The 17,827-nt window shown below is 37.5% G+C and overlaps 2 protein-coding genes across 3 annotated transcripts in view; one reads left to right on the top strand and one right to left on the bottom strand.

Moving 5' to 3' along the window:
- Window positions 1-2,224: 2,224 nt before the first annotated feature.
- Window positions 2,225-17,762, bottom strand: GLIPR1L2 (GLIPR1 like 2). The gene is made up of 6 exons (XM_077913896.1): window positions 17,343-17,762; window positions 15,822-16,067; window positions 13,662-13,765; window positions 5,229-5,314; window positions 3,350-3,376; window positions 2,225-3,265 (listed from the first exon to the last, which is right to left on the bottom strand). The coding sequence occupies exons 1-6, from the start codon at window positions 17,652-17,654 to the stop codon at window positions 2,934-2,936; spliced, it is 1,107 nt and encodes a 368-aa protein (XP_077770022.1). The 5' UTR covers window positions 17,655-17,762; the 3' UTR covers window positions 2,225-2,933.
- Window positions 17,689-17,827, top strand: part of CAPS2 (calcyphosine 2) — an 84,399-nt gene continuing 84,260 nt past the window's right edge. The window contains exon 1 of one of the 2 annotated variants that reach the window (XM_077913872.1): window positions 17,689-17,711. The gene's annotated coding sequence lies outside the window, so the exon portion shown is untranslated. Of the gene's footprint in view, window positions 17,712-17,741; window positions 17,773-17,827 lie in introns of those variants that run through there. The other variant, XM_077913873.1, reaches the window with a different exon arrangement.

Raw genomic sequence — 17,827 nt, 5'->3', positions numbered from 1 at the left:
ACTGACTCTTTCACACTTTCTCAAACCCTTACCTAAACCAAGGGCAAGTATATGCTACACACAATGTAGTATGGACACTTGCTGGAGATAATCCCACTAGGGCCAGGAACATTTCAACAGTCCCAGAATTTTATAATGCAGAATAGAATATACAGTACTTTAAGGAGTGAACCAAATGCTCATTTACCACTCAAAAGACTATTTGGGTCAGAATATCCTGATCAAAATATATTCCTGAAACTCAGTGTTCATGGAAACTGAGTTAAGAGTAATTTTCCCTAACACCTCTGGGATTCATGCTAATCATCCCTTATGCAAGGAGTCAACCTGTAACTTGTGTAATAAAGATAAAAGTAAGTATTCTAAGGACACAGGGTGTATGGTTCTCGGAGAGCTAGAGATAATACCAAGAACCAGACTTAGGAAACAAAACTTTAAAAGACACTGTATTCCTTTGACCACATGATGCTATGAAGGGACCTCTATATATTGATTTTAATGCCATTATTTTCAGACTAATGGACATTTTAATTAAAATAACTTTATAGTAAGAATGTCCTTTCAATTGAATCAGTTACAGAATCCAACTCAAAATAAGAATGAAAGGAAAAAGGAAAACTTACTGGGTGGAAATAGGATATAGTCTAGGAAAAAAAAACAACACGTGTGGAAAGTTGGGATAAAATTAGGTATCAAGGACTACAGATTTAAACTGCTTGTTTGTATTAATTCATTCTTTCCGTGTAGTCTGCTAAACAGCCTCAGAGCTTTACATTTTAAAACTTTCACCAACACGGAGAACCTGTCTTGAATGTCTGTCTGGGTCTCAAGCGAAAAACTATGATGGTGCCCACCTGTGTGGTCAGCAGACCTTCCCCAAACGAAGGAGATAGAATCACAATAACAAAATGTGGATATAAAAAGTGAGGGAAGAAGGGTAGGAAAGAAAATGGGAGAACAATTTTTTAGAAAAATGTGAACTTAAGGAAATAAATAACATATAGAATACATCCGTGATTTGCACATGTCCAGGGTGGAAATAAGCCAAGAGGAGAACTTCTCAGCCAGGCACTGGGGATATTTTGGACAGGAGAACTCTGCTGTGGGGGCTATCCTAGGCATCGTGAGACTGTTACCAGTATTCCTGGCCTCTTCCCACTACATACCAGCAGCACCTTCCTGGTCACGACTTCCACAATGTTTCCAGATTTTGCCAAACGTCCCTGGAAGGGAGGTTTCTGCCCCCAGTTAAGAACCACTGGCTTATTGCAATCATATTCCATGAAATTACCTGGAGCATATCTTGAAGAGTAAAGTTAGATGAGTAGAAGTTAGATGTACAGATATAGAAGTTAGTCATAGTGGGGACGGAATACGGTATCATGAAGAATCGATACTTTTAAATGCATCAGAATGTCCAGAAAATAATTTTTCAGTCCTAGGTTGTAACATTTCACAAATCCAAAGTCAGTCTTCTCATTTTAAAAAGGGAAGCATGGGCAGCCCTGGTGGCTCAGCGGTTTAGCGCCGCCTTCAGCCCAGGGAGTGATCCTGGAGACCGGGGACCAGGACCGAATCCCACATCAGGCTCCCTGCATGGAGCCAGCCTCTCCCTCTGCCTGTGTCTCTGCTTCTCTCTCCTCTCTGTGTATTCTCATGAATAAATAAATAAAATCTTTAAAAAAAATAAAAATAAAAAGGGAAGCAATACCAACTCTGCAGAGTGGCTTTGGGGCACATCATTACATAATGATGTGAAAGCACATTGGATGCTATTTAGTAGTATATAAATATCAGAAAATACTACTAAATAAAAGCACTGTAGAGAACCAACCCTTTCCTCTACCTAAGGCTTTTTCTCAGAAAAGAAGTTGACACAGAAATTATATATATGTAGGGCTTTTTTGTATAATTCTCATCTTGCCCCTTTTAAGAAGATGCTTTTAATGTAATAAAGTTAGCAAACATGGAGTTTATACCATTTGTTGTATGCTATGTTAGGTATCTTTATTCAGGTCATTTATTAGTACTACAAATGGAAAGTAGTTTATGTTGTTAATTTATGAACTTTTGCTATCATATTAAATAACCTCAAGTAAATAACTTCTTTAAATTTTTATTTTATTTTAGCACATAAATTTGGAAGCAGCCAAATTGCTCAATAATAAATAATTAAACTTTTGACATTTATTTGTCCTTGGTGGCAACAAATTATACAGCCTAGTAAAGAATTAGAACAAGTCTTTAATAAAATATTAAACATGAAGTAGAAATAAGAATTTGTCTCCTAACAGTGCCAGTACCAGTGAAACTATTTCAAACACACACAATACAAATACACATAATGATATTCAATGCCTTGATACCACATGGTCAGTATCATCACCACCATCATCACCACTATCAGTAACTATAAATAGTAATTAATTGATTTTAGATAGAAAAAAAATAACAATCATAATAGTGATGACAAAAACAAGAAAGCCAAAGGTTATTAAATGGTTATCTTAAGTTGGAATGGTTCTATGCACTTACATGTATAATCTTAATACTTAAGAAACTTATTAACCCTCTTAAGAAATATTTAAAACATAGAGATAGAAACATTTACACAATGGGAATTCCTTCCTTTATAAGGATAACACAGTTAAATCTTAAGACTCATTAGACTGGTCAAATCTTTTGTAGTATTTCTATCATCACGTCTTTACCTATTCTTAGTGTCTAAGAGCTTGCCTTATACTAATTACTATAAAATACAAGTTTTTTGTTTGTTTCTATGTTTTTCAAATTTAAATTTGTTGAAGAAGAAAGAGAATAAAAGGTATTCCAGTAGCGGTTTATATATATTCTTTTTTGTTAAAGCTCAGTATTTTATTTTTTGCTTATATTGTTTTTTGTATTATGCTTTTGGCCTATGACGGTGGTAAATCTTACTGCTCCTCCACCTTGCCCTCCTCATCCCCCTCCTCCTCGTCCTCCTCTTCCTCTTCTTTATCTCCTTCCTCTTCCTTCACTTCCTCTTTCTTCTTTTCCTTGTCTTCTTCCTTCACCTCCTGTAACTTTTCTGGCTGTACCTCAACTACTTCAGAGGCAAACATTATCTCTTCTTCCAACAATATATTTGGAAACCGAGACTGTATTATTAAAACAACTGTGATACATATTGTAAAACACAGCATTCTCAGAAAGAAAATAAATAAGCACAGTGGATCACACACAATTGGCCGGGGAACTTCCCATCTGGGGTACCAAAATCGATAATCTGTAAATAAAGAAGCAGGACTGAAAGCTGGATTTCACATAAAGTAGTTAAGTAGTCCAAGAAATAAAGGACAGCAATACATACATACGGATTGGTCACGATCTGCGTTACCTAAAAAGAAAAAGAAAGTCCATAAGGAATTACGTGAAATTCCTTCTTTCCCTAGAGATAAGATTATTTTTCTAAAAATAATGACAGCATTCTCCCAGTCCTCAGGTATCCTGCTGCCATCTTTGATGGGCCCCTTGCAACCAGTAGCCCATCATAAAATACAGTATATTCCCTTTCAGTAAAAGTCAGCCTCGTCTGATAGAGAACACAGAAATATAGGAACGAGGACGTGTTGATCCCATTACTAAGTCACCTTGTAGGATGCACTTCACTTCTGTCCATTAAAGATTCTTTCCAGCTTCAATATCCTAGGGTCTTATAGCGTCTCTTACTTACATCTCTCTTCCTACCAGATAACTCCAAATTAATATTCTGATTTACCTCACTTTACTCTTTAATTCTTATTTTCAGGAGCTTTTACTTGCCCTTCACTTCCTAGAGGGCAAAGCTAAGTCTGGAGCCTGGTCCTGTTCCTGCTCTCCAGCCCAATGCTATCGTAATACCTGCCAGGAAATACATTTCCTTTCCTCCACGTGCTGGGTGGGTAAGATCAGACCATCCTCCCCGGTGCGGTCAGGAGGGAGGCCAGAGGACAAATGCGTCCTTACCCACAGGGAACTCCACGGCAACCAGAGGCTTTGTCTCGCGAGAAAATTCAGAAGTCACTCTTCAGACCATGCTAGAGGTGAACTGACCTGTTGGATCTTTGAGGATATTTGAGCCTTTTGTGCCTGGTCTTATTTTACTTCATATTTTATGCAATGATTTCTACTTTAGCCCTTCTTAAAAAAAATCTTTTACCTCATAGTCTGCATTTTCTCTACTTCATTCCATGTATGTGTATCAACTTAGTTGAGCAATGATGTAAATAGCAAGTTTCTTCTTTGTGTTTTCCTTCGTTTGTCATCACTATTCTTCACTGATTACACTCTTCTTTTACTTTTGCACTTGATTGGATATTTAAGTACATTTTTTTTTAAGTACATTTAAATATACTTACATCTCTACTGTTTGATTTATCAGCTTTCAATATTTTTTGGCCCCTGGCTATGGAAATTAAGCACATTTCTCTCTCTCTCTCTTCTTTTCCCCAATTTTATTAATTATATCATTTACATATTGCTAAAATTTATTATATTTACATTTTGTTTTGTAATTGTAGCCTTCAGAAGTTAGTCTTTGTCTATTAAGTCTCAATGCTTATGGATAGTTTTTTTCAGAGCAGTTTTTCATTTTCCATTCATCTCTTCTTTTTGGTGAAAGCCAACCTCTGGCTTTGTGAGAATTATGTGCCACAAATTTGTGTTTCCACAATATTCGCCTATCTGCTTGTACTTGAATAATAAGTTTGGCTGAATTTACATAAGCATTAAGGACAGTATGGGAATTACTCCATTATCTCTTGACACTGACTGTTATTGTGGAAAAGTCTGACACCAGCCAAAGTGTGCAGGACTGCCAACTGCCCACGCAGCACTCTACCCCACTGGTGTCACGTTGATTCTGCGTTGCAGACCTGAAGCTGGAGCGAACTCCCTTTCTGTGAATCCCTTCCTCTGAATAGCTTCAAGTTAGAGTTTGCCAAAAACAGGAATGCAAGTGAAATTTGGGAGATTTAAGAGAAGTGGAAACCATTATTCTTCAGGGGTGAGTGGTCGCCAGACACAGAGGGGCAGAGACACAGGAAGAGGGAGAAGCAGGCTCCCTGCGGGGACACCCCCCCCCCGCCCCCCCGCCCCATGTGGGACGATCCCCGGGACCCCAGGGTCACAACCTGAGCCAAAAGCAGACGCTCAACCACCGAGCCCCCCAGGAGTCCCTGTTATGGATGTTTTTATTTTCTTTATCTTACTGCATAGAAGATCTGTGCATTTGTCAAATCTGCTACATTGAGTACAAATTACTCCTTGTTTATAAGGCCTTCTTGACAGAGATCCTCTATAAAAAAGCAAAAAACAGTTAGAAATTTTTAGTTAGGTTATAAAGGTGATTTAACTAAGAAAATGGACTCTAGGAAGTACTGATATTAGAGATATAATCTTCTCCTTTTATCCCCAAAGAAAATAGTCTCTTCTGAAATGAATTGCCATGTCCTTGAAACAAAGTACTCTAATTTAAATGAGTGAGTTTTAAAGCTACTTTCATTTTAGTTTGTAGCAAAATTTTCCTTCCACAATGATGTTACAGAATGTTTTATAATTAATTGTTTTCTCCTTGGTACAAATGTATTAAAAGTTCTAGAGAAATGATATATTAATTTTCTGAAGACTATGCAAAATCCTGAAATGCCTATTGTCCCAAAGACCCAGCTGCATGACTTACTAGAGGTCTGCCCTAAAAATATGTAAATAGAAAAACAAGCAAATAAATTTAAATGGGATTTTACAAATTTCGTTTCATCTGTTGTACAAAACAGAAGAAAGAAGTGAGAAATTATTACATCAATTGCCCAAAGCTACGTAAGAAAAAAAGGCCAAAGTAGATACAAATTGGGAAGCTTATATGAAGGATTTAGGTTAAGGAAGAAGGAAAACAAACAGGGAAATTATAATTTTGAGTGAAAAAAGGGTCATTAATCCTGGTCATTTAAATAGGAATGCTTATTTGCTCAGTGTGTAGTTGGAAACTCTAAAAACTAATGTTAGGTACATAAACCCCTGGTTAGGTCACTCTGGGCCATTTGGAAGAAGGGTGAACACTAAGAAATAAATATTCACAAACTTGCATATCAAATTTCTGAGTCACATTGTATCTAGATTGACTTTGGAAAGGCAAAAAAATATCTATATATCTATATCAAAATAAATAAATACACATCACGCGGAATACAATGGGTCCTCTTTTCCAAAGATTTGAATTTCATATCACTATTTATATCATATAGTCAGAAATGCCAGACTAATACTCTCATGCACACCGATATTCCTCTTGTTCTGAGTCTGTAAGAAGTTTAACCTAAATGGGACCCCTGGGGGGCTCAGTGGCTGAGCACCTGCCTTCAGCTCAGGGGGTAACCCTGGGTCCTGGGGCATCGAGTCCCCTGCCGGGCTCCCTGCAGGGAGCCTGCTTCTCCCTCTGCCTGTGTCTCTGCCTCTCTCTGTATCTCTCATGAATAAATACCATCTTTTAAAAAAAAAGTTTAACCTAAATCAAGTTAACTCTGAATCTACAGTACAATTCCACACCTGTAATTGGAATTATTGGTCTGGATGAGGAGAAAACAACAGTTAAGCACCTATAACCAGCAACGCCCATTGACATTTCACAGCTGCCCTGGCAGTACCTGAAGACACAGACAAATTTCTCTATTTTTAGAGAAATAGGCATTTTAGGCATTTGCTTTTTCCAAGAAGCAGCCCAGTGGTTTTCTGAGACCAAGTCAAGAGTGAACAGTCCTCTAGAACATTCTCTAGACTCATCTCTGTCTATACCTTCAGTGTATTACCACCTGGAGGACGTGTGTCCAGGTCCTGGATAAGGATGTGTTACCTGGTAGGCCTTGTGGGCAACTATACCCATGTCCAAACCCAAGTCCATTAGAAGACCATTATTCACATTTACAATAGAGCTATACTGTTTCAGACAGAACACAATCCCGGTGGTGACCGAAACTATCTCTGCCTACGCTAGACTCATACCTGCCACCAGCTTGCTCGTGAAGGAGGTAATCCAGCTCCATGACAATCTGTAGGCAAATTCTTCTCTTCAAAGTTTTCCCTGTGCAAACCCATCTCGTCTAAACATTGTCCAAAGAACAAGGGCAGAGCACATCAGATAGATGCTCTGATAGATTTTCTTTCCCATCATCAATATTTATTGAGCATTTACAGTGTACTAGCACAATAGAACATACAGAAAACATTGTCCCTGCTCTTGAGGAGCTTACACTCTAAAAGAAAATAAATTACATCTCTTTTAAAATGGTATTTTTGTTTGGTGTTTTCTGCAAGGTACTGAGGAAACAGTCTGTAGGGTAAGTTTTGGGAATAACTTAGCCCCATCATTATTTAAAGAGAGGAAGAGGAAGGATTTTAAAGGCAGACAATGACAGACCATTCAGGAAGGGTAGGGCTCCATGTCACACACCCAGAATATCCAGAGCACCTGAAGCAGCTCCCTGCACTGTCACTACTTCCATATACCATTGAGGAAAACCACAGAACTTGCTTCTGGCTCATGTCCGAACATCTGTAGGTTTCCCAAGAAGACTTAAAGATCTATCCCAGAAGGCTGGAGAAAAATACAATGTGGTGAGCATCAAGGAAGATTATCTTTTAACAGTTCTACCTGGCTCCCCGTCTGATACAGCTCCTGTATCTGTCTTTGCTAAAACCCCATGACTACTTCCTGGACTTATATAATGTCAAGGAAAGCATGAATCCGTTTTTGTTTTTTTTTTTTTTTCCAAATTATCCTTGTATGTGCAAAGCACCTTACATTAAAAAAAATTTTTTTTAAAGATTGATGTCTTTATTTTAGAGAGAGAAGACAAGCTGGGGGAGGGGAGAGGGAAAGGGAGAGAATCTCCAACAGACTCCCCACTGAGCACAGCAACCGACACAGCGCTCATGACCCAGAGATCGTGACCTGAGTGGAAACCAAGAGTTGGATACTTAACAGACTAAGACACTGAGGTGCCCCAAAGCTACCTTATTTTATATTGCTTTTGGTAAAACTCAGTCACATCTCCTTCCTTCACTTTCACATCTTGCACCTATAGGTCTAGGGACCACAGTTAAACACCAGTAAAGCTCCTTTGAGATGGATATTATTTAGCTGCACCATCTTCTAATTCTCCCCAAGATACCATCTTCCTTCATTTTTTTCCCTTTTTTTTTAAATAAAGATTTTATTTATTTATTCATGAGAGACACAGAGAGAGAGACCAGCAGAGACACAGGCAGAGGGAGAAGCAGGCTCCATGCAGGGGGCCCGACGTGGGACTTGATCCCGGGTCTCCAGGATCAGACCCTGGGCTGAAGGCGGCACTAAACCGCTGAGCCACCTGGGCTGCCCAAAATATTTATTAATTTTAGAGAGTGAGAGAGCATGTGTGCAGGTGATGGGAGAGGCAGAGGGAGGGAATCTTCAAGCAGACCCCTCGCTGAGCATGGACCCCAATGTGAGGCTGGATCCCATGACACGGAGGTCATGATCCCAGTTGAAATCAAGATCCTGACCCTTAAGGACTGAACCACCCAGCTGTCCCTCCTCTCTCCCATTACTTAATAAATGACCTGCAAATCCTGTTATTCATTGCCTTCTGAAAATGTCTTATATATTTTTCTGATCTCAATCCAGATATCCTTTGTTGATGTTAAGTAAAAGCAGTGCATGTACAATACTTTAAGGAGATGGTGGAAAGGAGGAAGAAGAAAGGGGCAACCTTAAAGGGGAAAAATGTCTCCATCCTCCACTTTCCCTCTGTCTCCCCAAAGATAGCTTCTGTTTAACAGTTCATGATTTCTACCAGAAGCAAGTTTTTTTTTTTTTTAATAAAAGTTTCTCAGTACTTCTCTATATGATAGACTCCTAGCTGTCAAGCTAAATATCTCTAAAAATACAGGAATAACAGTATTTTAGCTTGGTACATTGATGGCTAGCCTTGCTGCGTTTCCCAACTTCCCTTGCAACTTCCATGTGGCCATGTGATCCGTTTTCCATCGGAAACAGCAGTTTATGCACATCACTTCCCACTTTAAGAGATGGCCATGCGCCCACACGTTTCTCTTCCCTGACTGTGAGCCTAAGCTAGCCCTTACCTGCCACTTGGACTTGATCTGCGGACAAAGATCCTGCCTCCCAGGAGTGGGGAGGCAGTGAGAAGGGTCCCTGAATGAACAGTGGCGCAGAGCTACCCACCTCACTGGACTCTTACTGACTCCACTTCTCTCTTACTGAATCACTTGATTTTCTGGTAGCACTAGCTGCTATAACAAAAAGACCCAATCTTGCTTATTATTGTTCTGCATCTTACTTTTTCATCTTAACAAGTGAGACTGGTACATAAAGACCAGTATTTTTCATGGTTACACAATAATGCATTGTAAATTGATTGCTCAGTCTGCTATTACTGGAGTCATTAGTTTTTTTTTTATTTTTTTATTTTATTTATTTATTTATTTATTTATTTTATGATAGTCACAGAGAGAGAGAGAGAGGGGCATAGACATAGGCAGAGGGAGAAGCAGGCTCCATGCACTGGGAGCCCGACGTGGGATTCGATCCCGGGTCTCCAGGACCGCACCCTGGGCCAAAGGCAGGCGCCAAACCGCTGCACAACCCAGGGATCCCTCATTAGTTTTTTTTTTTTTTAAATTTGTTTCATGCTATTAAAACATGCTAAGATGGGTATTCTCGTATATATATCTTGGCCAGTTTTCATGAAGATATTAATAAGATATAATTCTGATAAGGAGATTACAAGATCAAAAGGTAAGTATAAATTTTGTTATTCTGTCCTATTCAGGAAAATTATAACAATTTATTGCCCCATCGCATGTGCAGAGTATCAGTTATGCTTTTCTATGCTTGTCTCAGACGGATGAGTGAAAAGTAGTAACTTATTTTTGTTTTTACTTGAATTACTTCAATTATGAGATTGAATATCTCTTCATAGGATTAATGACTTTTTTCTCTTCAGTAAATGACGTCTTCATATCTTTTGCAAATTATTCTTTTGGGTTGTTTCTCTTTTTCTTTATTATTTGTATGAATTCTTTGTAAATTAAGGAGATGAACTCTGTCATATATTCCACAAATATATTTTCCAGTATATTATTTTTTCTTTGGCTATATCTATGGTATTTATTTAGCCACAAATTCATTTTAAATTTTTATATAATCAAGTGAATATATACTTCTTGATTTTTATGTTCTGCTTGGTGAAGCAACTTAACATCAACAAACACTGGTATTTCCTTTGCTCAGAAAATAACATGGTCTTTGCTTAGATTCTGCTTCTCTGGCTATTGTTTCAAGAATTCCCTCAGAGAGAAAACCAAAGTAAATATAGGGTTCTCAGTAAGTCCTTTTCTATTTGCAAAGATCATAGCTCTGCATTGGTTATTTTGTAATGACTAAAAGCAATATTCTTATATGTTTTGCCTGGTCTTTATAGTCATTTTCATCAGGAGACTAATTCTTATACTAGATTACATAATATCCAAAAGCAAAGTGGATCAAATATTTAAAAGTTAAAAACATAAAGAATTACTGGAAAAAAATGTTGAATAATAATACTTTGAGAAGGCTTGCTTGAGGATGACACACACTTCAAAACCTATGGAAAAAAATACTGGTACTTTTTCTAATAACAAAATAATTCTTTTTGCAAAATTATATCATAAATAAAGTCAAAGTTAAACATCAAACTGGGAAAATATTTATAAATGACATTGCGTGAAAGAATTAATTTTCTTGCTACCTGAACACTCTTACAATTACAAAAAAAAAAAAAAATCCAACAACTTAAGAGAAAAATCGTGAATGTATAGAAACAGGTCCCAGAAAATGAAATCCAATTTTTTTTGAAACTTACAAAACGATATCTAAACTCATGTAAAAAAAAAAATAAACTCATGTAAAATACAAGATGAAAATTAAAAATATACTGAACTCATAGCAGAATGTTTGAAAATATATTATGTTAGCAAGAGAACTGAAAAGCAATCATATGAGAGGTCATATGTTAATGTAAAGAATTGTTATTAGAAAAGTAGTATAACTAAGGGGCACCCGGGTGGTGCAGTTGATTAAGCCTCCAACTCTTGGTTTCAGCTCAGGTCATGATCTCAGGATGGTGGGATGGAGCCCTCCATCAGGCTCTGCGCTCAGTACCAAGTCTGCAAGAGTTTCTCTCTCCCTCTCCCTCTGCCCTCACCTCCCCACAACACACTATAAAAAATAGAGTATAAAAATAAATAAATGTTTAAAAAAAACCAGTATGGGGATCCCTGGGTGGCGCAGCGGTTTAGCGCCTGCCTTTGGCCCAGGGCGCGATCCTGGAGACCCGGGATCGAATCCCACATGGGGCTCCCGGTGCATGGAGCCTGCTTCTCTCTCTGCCTGTGTCTCTGCCTCTCTCTCTCTCTCTATCATCAATAAATTAAAAAAAAAATTAAAAAATAAAAAATAAAAAAAAAACAGTATGACTAAGATGAATAGATAGTACTAGCTATCCAAATTAAAAGTATATATCCTCTTTAACCTAGTAATTCCATGACTATAAGATCATGTTAGTATGATACTAACTCATGTGAGAACCACAGGTCTACCTGGATAATTATTACTTGAGATAAAGCTAATAAAATATTCTAAATGTACATGAAAAGGAGAGCACTGTTTATTATTTTATTTTTAAACATTTTTTAAAGATTTATTTTATTTTATAGAGAAAGAAAGAGAGCATGGGGGAGAGGGGCAGAAAGAGAAGAAACCGCTGAATCACCCGGGGATCCCCTTAAAAGTGTTCTTTTCAAAACAGAGATAAGATTATGTCACTCACTTGCTTTAGAACTTTCCATTGGCTTGGCCACTACTTGAAATAAATTCCAAAGTCTTAACACGGCCTATGGTATGTTGTTTGGTGAGGCTGTCGCCTAATTTTCTACCTCAGCTCCTACCTCTAACCAGTTATTCATTTCTTAAACATGCTTGACGCATTCTAAGCTCAAAGGTTTTATACATGCTCTTCTATCTGAAATAGTCATTATCACACCAAATGCCACTTTCTCTTACAACTACCCTATCTCTATCCCATACTTGTTATTCCCAATATGTCTATCTTGCTTTAAGTATTATAGCATATTTTGTTACCTACTTAAATATTATTTATTTGTTTATTTATTTATTGTTTGTCTCCCTTCCAAGACTACAAACTAAATAGGGTCACCCATTTTTGGTCTTGTTGGTAGACATAGATCAATGCCTTGTACAGAGTTGCTGAGTGCATAAATGAAGATAGTGCCCCAGAGGAACCTCCTTCCTCTCTTACATCAGTACCAGGTTCTCTGAATTTTCAATACCAGTCAACAGTTAACTTTGAAAAGTTTCAATACAAAGGTATTGTTCCAATGCTTTCAGTTTTTAGGAATGAAAGGAGGCCTAAAAAGTTAAAAAGTTTTATGTCTACATCCTGAACTTGTTTTGCATGACTATGTTCAAGGTCACAAAACTTCTATCACGGAAAGGATTTCTGAGGCTAATTTGATTGACATCATAGTTCTCTTATTTTCCCTATCCAGAGGAATACAATCAGTAATCAGTAATCGATGGGATTTGTTTTTTCTTTGTGGTTTAGTCCCAGAGCATTTTATTTGGCAGAAATTCTTAATCCTAGTGTGTAGTCAATTTTTTACTGTTTTCCTGACATGGTGATTAGGATATTTTCTCATTTGGTTGGACATTTAAAAAAATATTTTATTTATTTATTCATGAGAGACAGAGAGAGAGAGAGACAGAGACACACCAGAGGGAGAAGCAGGCTCCATGTCGGGAGCCCGACGCAGGACTCGATCCCAGGACTCCAAGATCACACCCTGGGCCAAAGGCAGATGCTCAATCGCTGAGCCACCCAGGTGTCCCTGGTTGGATATTTTAATAATATTACTGACAGTATCATCTTGACCTATAAGAAAACTTCAAACTTTCCAACAAAACTCTTCAGAGATGGAGGCTATTTTGGAAGGTAGTTATTTCCTGTCATAGGAAGGTATTCAGGTGTAAGGTAAATAATCACATGGTAAGTAAGTGGAAAGAATTCAAGCTTCTTCAAAAGAAGACTCCTGAAGTACTCTTGCCAATTTGAGATATTTGGATTTTTTATATGAGACTAGCCTCAAATAGTAACACAACTTGCAAAGGATGGTCAATTAAGTGTCTTTCAGTTACAAAGCTGATGCACTCCTGAAACAACTCTCACAACATACATTTCAACACATCTAACCTTATTTTTCTTTGACTTTTATTATAAATATGGAAATAAACTATTTTGGAAAATAATTTAAATTCTATGCTACTTAGGCTAGATATTGTGAAATGACACTAAAGTTAAAATTCTTTTAGGAAGTAATACTTGGCTAGTTTGTATGTTAAATCAATATACCCAATAGAACTGAAAATATTTCAATTTAAAATTCTTAATATCTTATATTTAATTCTTTTACAGTTCACAAAGGCTACATTGAAAAACCATATAGAAGATTATATTGAAAGTTAGGAAAAGTTAATCTTGAAAAATTCCCAATTTATTTTTACATTCTTTTTAAAATTTAAGGTAACTTACCCTGGTGCATAGTTGCATATGAAAATTACTGCATATCTAATATGTCCAATCTTTGTACATGGAGTTACGGCACAACCAATTTTGTAAGATGTGTCCCAAACAACCTAAAATACAATTTTCCAAAAAACCCCAAATTTGATTCTAAACATTTACTCAGTCATACTATAAACTATAATATATTCAATTCACAATCTTTAACCAAACAATTTAAGGAATATGAAGTATTCTTTATTTGGATGCAAGTAGAGAATTGTCACAGATTTCGGGAAGCATTTCCCAAATTGTATTTAGAGAAATATTTGGCAGGTTCTGCCTTAGGATAAAGAGTTTGAGAAACACTGATCCAAAGAATTTTGGAGCCAAAGGAAGGCACACTTGCTGAATCAGTTTCCAAACTCCTGTTGAAGCTGAGAGCTCTAAGTTATTGGCAGAGAGGAAGAGGGAAAAGAAAGGAGAAAATGTTTTGGAAGCCTGGAAGTTGTAAGTAGAAAGGAGAAAAATGACATCAAGATTATAAAAGAGAAGGATAAGCAATACAAAAATAAAGGTAGTTGAATGCAATTAGCATTTTTCTTTTTTGTTGAGGAAATTCCATTATAAAATAAAATAAGAGTCTGGACCTGCAATTTAAAAAAAATGAATAAAAAAGCTGGTTTCTATAAAAAGAAAAACAGGTCTTGAATTGGAGTGGCAATATAATAATCATTAAAGATATTCCAGAAAATTCTCTGTATGGCTTTAGTATTTCTAATACTTCCACATAAAACAGTACTTGTATTGTCTTGTTGACATCTGTGGAAGAGAAAAACAGTTTCTGGTTTCCTTTTCTCTTTATCCCAACCTTCAGTAGTTTTAAAAGAGTGATTCTTAAAGAAATAGAATGATACAGTAAAAGAATAGATAATAGAATGTCTGCAATAGTTGAAATGGAGTTAAGCAGGTCAAATACGGGAAAACAAAAAGGTCTAGGATACCAAAATTAAAGAGTAAAAATTACCAGAGGAATTGATCATGAAGTAGACTTGGTTAATGTACTGGGATTATTAAAATCATATTCAGTAGACTTGGTTAATTTACTGGGATTATTAAAATCATATTAAGGAATCTGGCTTTGATATGAGTAAAACAATGGAGAGCCACTATATCTTTCTAGAAGAATTAATCAAATGTCTTGAAACACAACTCATTCAATGGAATTTGAACACAAGATTTCAGTATGAAAAAGATCACAAGATTTTAAGTTCTAAAAAAAAAAAAAAAAAAAATTTTAAGTTCTGCATAAAATATGACATCATAGTATATTGATTGAAAAATAATCATCTCTTAAATCAGCTTGGAAGTTCATCCAATAATTTCTTGATTCTTGATAACAAGTATTTATAGAAGACCAAAATGCTTTGTTCTTGCCGTTAATAAGACAAGCTCTCTGTACCAGTGGAGTATCATATATAAATAGATGATTATAAATAATATGTGAAATAGTAAGTGTATGTAGAGGAAATAACAAGTGGCTCAGTATTGTCGAAGTATAAAGTGTAAAGGTGGATTGTTAGGAGACAGGAAAACAACGCTATTAATTTTCACTTAAAATGTTTTAATCAGTTATATCATAGTATGTGTACTAATCTGTGCAAAAAATATCAAATCTTTTACTTATGTTTATAATTTAAAAATAATTTTTATTTTCTGGTTTCTTCCTTTTCCAGAATGTGTTACTTTTAGAATAGCACCTATCATTTCTGGGTATAGAGATGAAATTTATTACATTTATTTACTTTAAATATTTTATTTATTTATTCATGAGAGACACAGAGAGAGGCAGAGACACAGGCAGAGGGAGAAGCAGGCTCCCTGCGGGGAGCCTGATGCGGACTCGATCCCAGGACCCCAGGATCACGACCTGAGCCGAAAGCAGATGCTCTACTCCTGAGCCAGCCAGGGGCCCTGAGATTTATTACATTTAAAGGAATGTTTTAACTGTATGCCTCATGTAATACATGGAATCATAGACATTTTGAAGATCTAGGACTGATTAGAATTTTGATTCCATTAGAGGTAATAACTTTGCCATTTAAGTTTATTTATAATATTGAAACATAATAAAAAGCTTGGTAGTAAAGTAATTAAGGAGTCTGTTGAATTAATATAAATATTAGATACCTGTTTATAATGAGAACAGTCACTAGAGCAACTGTCATTTTCAAAATGGTACTTTTTTCTCTCTTCATACCAACTTCTGATAGCAATACTTGCAGTGAATTCATTTTCAGGTCCAATCCATATGTTTTCACCAATACCATTAAATTTAGGATGGGCCATATTTAGTTCATCTAAGTGAGTATTATGTTCAGCCACACATTTTTTCCCCCATGCTCTAGCAGTCCGTGACAAAGCTACATCCCAAGTCTGAAAAAAAGAATGCAAAAAGCAAAGAAAACAAATTAATAATAAGTTTTTTTTTTCTGAACTATTTTCCTTGAGTTCTTATTTGATTTAAGGAAAACAATGCTAACTTTGTGCTTATGGGTCTTGTTTGTGGAATTTCCATGGGACAAAATGTTTTTGATTAATCATAAATGAAGTAACTATTTCGTGAGGCAAAGGACTATCTATATAATTGTAATTTAAAAATCAGATTGCTAGATGATGCAAATGGTTATAATACTCTTACACGTAGTCTTCAGAATATACACTTTTAATCTTATTCCTTTTATACAGAGTAATACAATAATTTAAAATATTCATCTAAAACCGTTTACTGAATACTAAGTATATGTAAACTACTGTAATGTGGGGAATAAAATGCAAAGTCGTGAATAAATTTTGTCTTCTATAGTTTATAAATATAAAATTTTAATACATAGTGATACTTGGTAAATACTATAAAAGAGGCACATGTAAAGTTCTATGGATAGTCTCAGAAATGTAAAAAAAAAAAAATCACAAGATACTGTTCCCTGGCTAGCTATCTGGAAATATCCAGAAAAGTGTAATTTTATCATTATTTAGACTCATTAAGTTCTACTTAATTTTACTTAAGGACAAGAACAAAAATACACATAGATAAGTCAGCAAAATAGTTGTAAAATCAACATACTTTGTACATGTTACAGTGTATCTGAAAACCAATACTAAGATTTTCTTGGCATTTTCTCAATTTCATAGATTACACATAATTATAGAATATTGGAAAATAAATATCCCTTTAGAATACTAATCGTTAAAAAAATCACTTTTGTATACATGCCTTTCTCTATACACATACAAACAAGACCTAAATGGGCATGTTTTAGGTCGGGATTGCATGATTCAGTCTTTGCAGCCCTGCAATCAGACCACACACGAGGTAGTGGCCTCCACTTGGCAGTTTTCCCCTGGAGACTGTCCATTCGGCCCAGACTTCACAAGGTCAACAGCAGCATTCAGGGGCAGCGCTTAGTAAACGTCCCAGCCCAGCCTCAACGACCTTTATGTGGATTTAGACCCACGCAGAAAGCGCGGTCGCCGCGATCCATCAGCCTCAGGGAAGCAGCCCCGGGGTCGGGGTCGTGGGGTCGTGGGGTCGTGGGGTCGTGGGGCCGCGGGGGTGGGGGGGCGCAAGCTGGACGTGGTTCGGCCTTAGAGCCTCGCCCCGGGGCCCAGGTTAGAGCCTCACCACGAAGCACTAAGTTAGAGCCTCACCATGAAGCGCAAGTTAGAGCCTCGGGGGAGGACGTTGCCCCGGAGCTCATTGTGCAGGTTCACGTACTCATTGATAAAGTGTACGTCCTCTTCGTGAGGCAGCTTCGCGTCCAGACGGTAAGGCAGCAGCAGCAGCCCCAGCGCCCAGAGCCACACGGCCAGGAGGCCCCCTCGCCTCGGCAGCAGCCACCGGCCACGCCACCCCCACGGCGGGGGCCTCGGGGCCTCCATGGTCCGCCGGGCGAGCAGGCCACTGCGCATGCCCCCGGGCCGCCTCTGCGCTTGCGCCGGCCCACGGGCCCCATGACGCATGCACTCGCCGGGTTCTGTTAGAGGAGCCGAGGGAGCGGCGGAAACGGAAGTCACGGGGTCGGTGACCGGGTGTGCAGCGCTGTGTCTGCAGAGCTCTGGGAGGGGGCGAGGAGGCCGGGTGTGCAGAGCTGCGGGAGGGGGGGGGGGGGAGGCCGGGTGTGCAGAGCTGCGGG

The sequence above is a fragment of the Canis aureus genome, chromosome 11, assembly GCF_053574225.1.
Source record: "Canis aureus isolate CA01 chromosome 11, VMU_Caureus_v.1.0, whole genome shotgun sequence".
Taxonomy (NCBI): Eukaryota; Metazoa; Chordata; class Mammalia; order Carnivora; family Canidae; genus Canis; species Canis aureus.
Note: the sequence above shows the minus strand (reverse complement) of the source record. Positions and strands in the feature narration are given on the sequence as shown.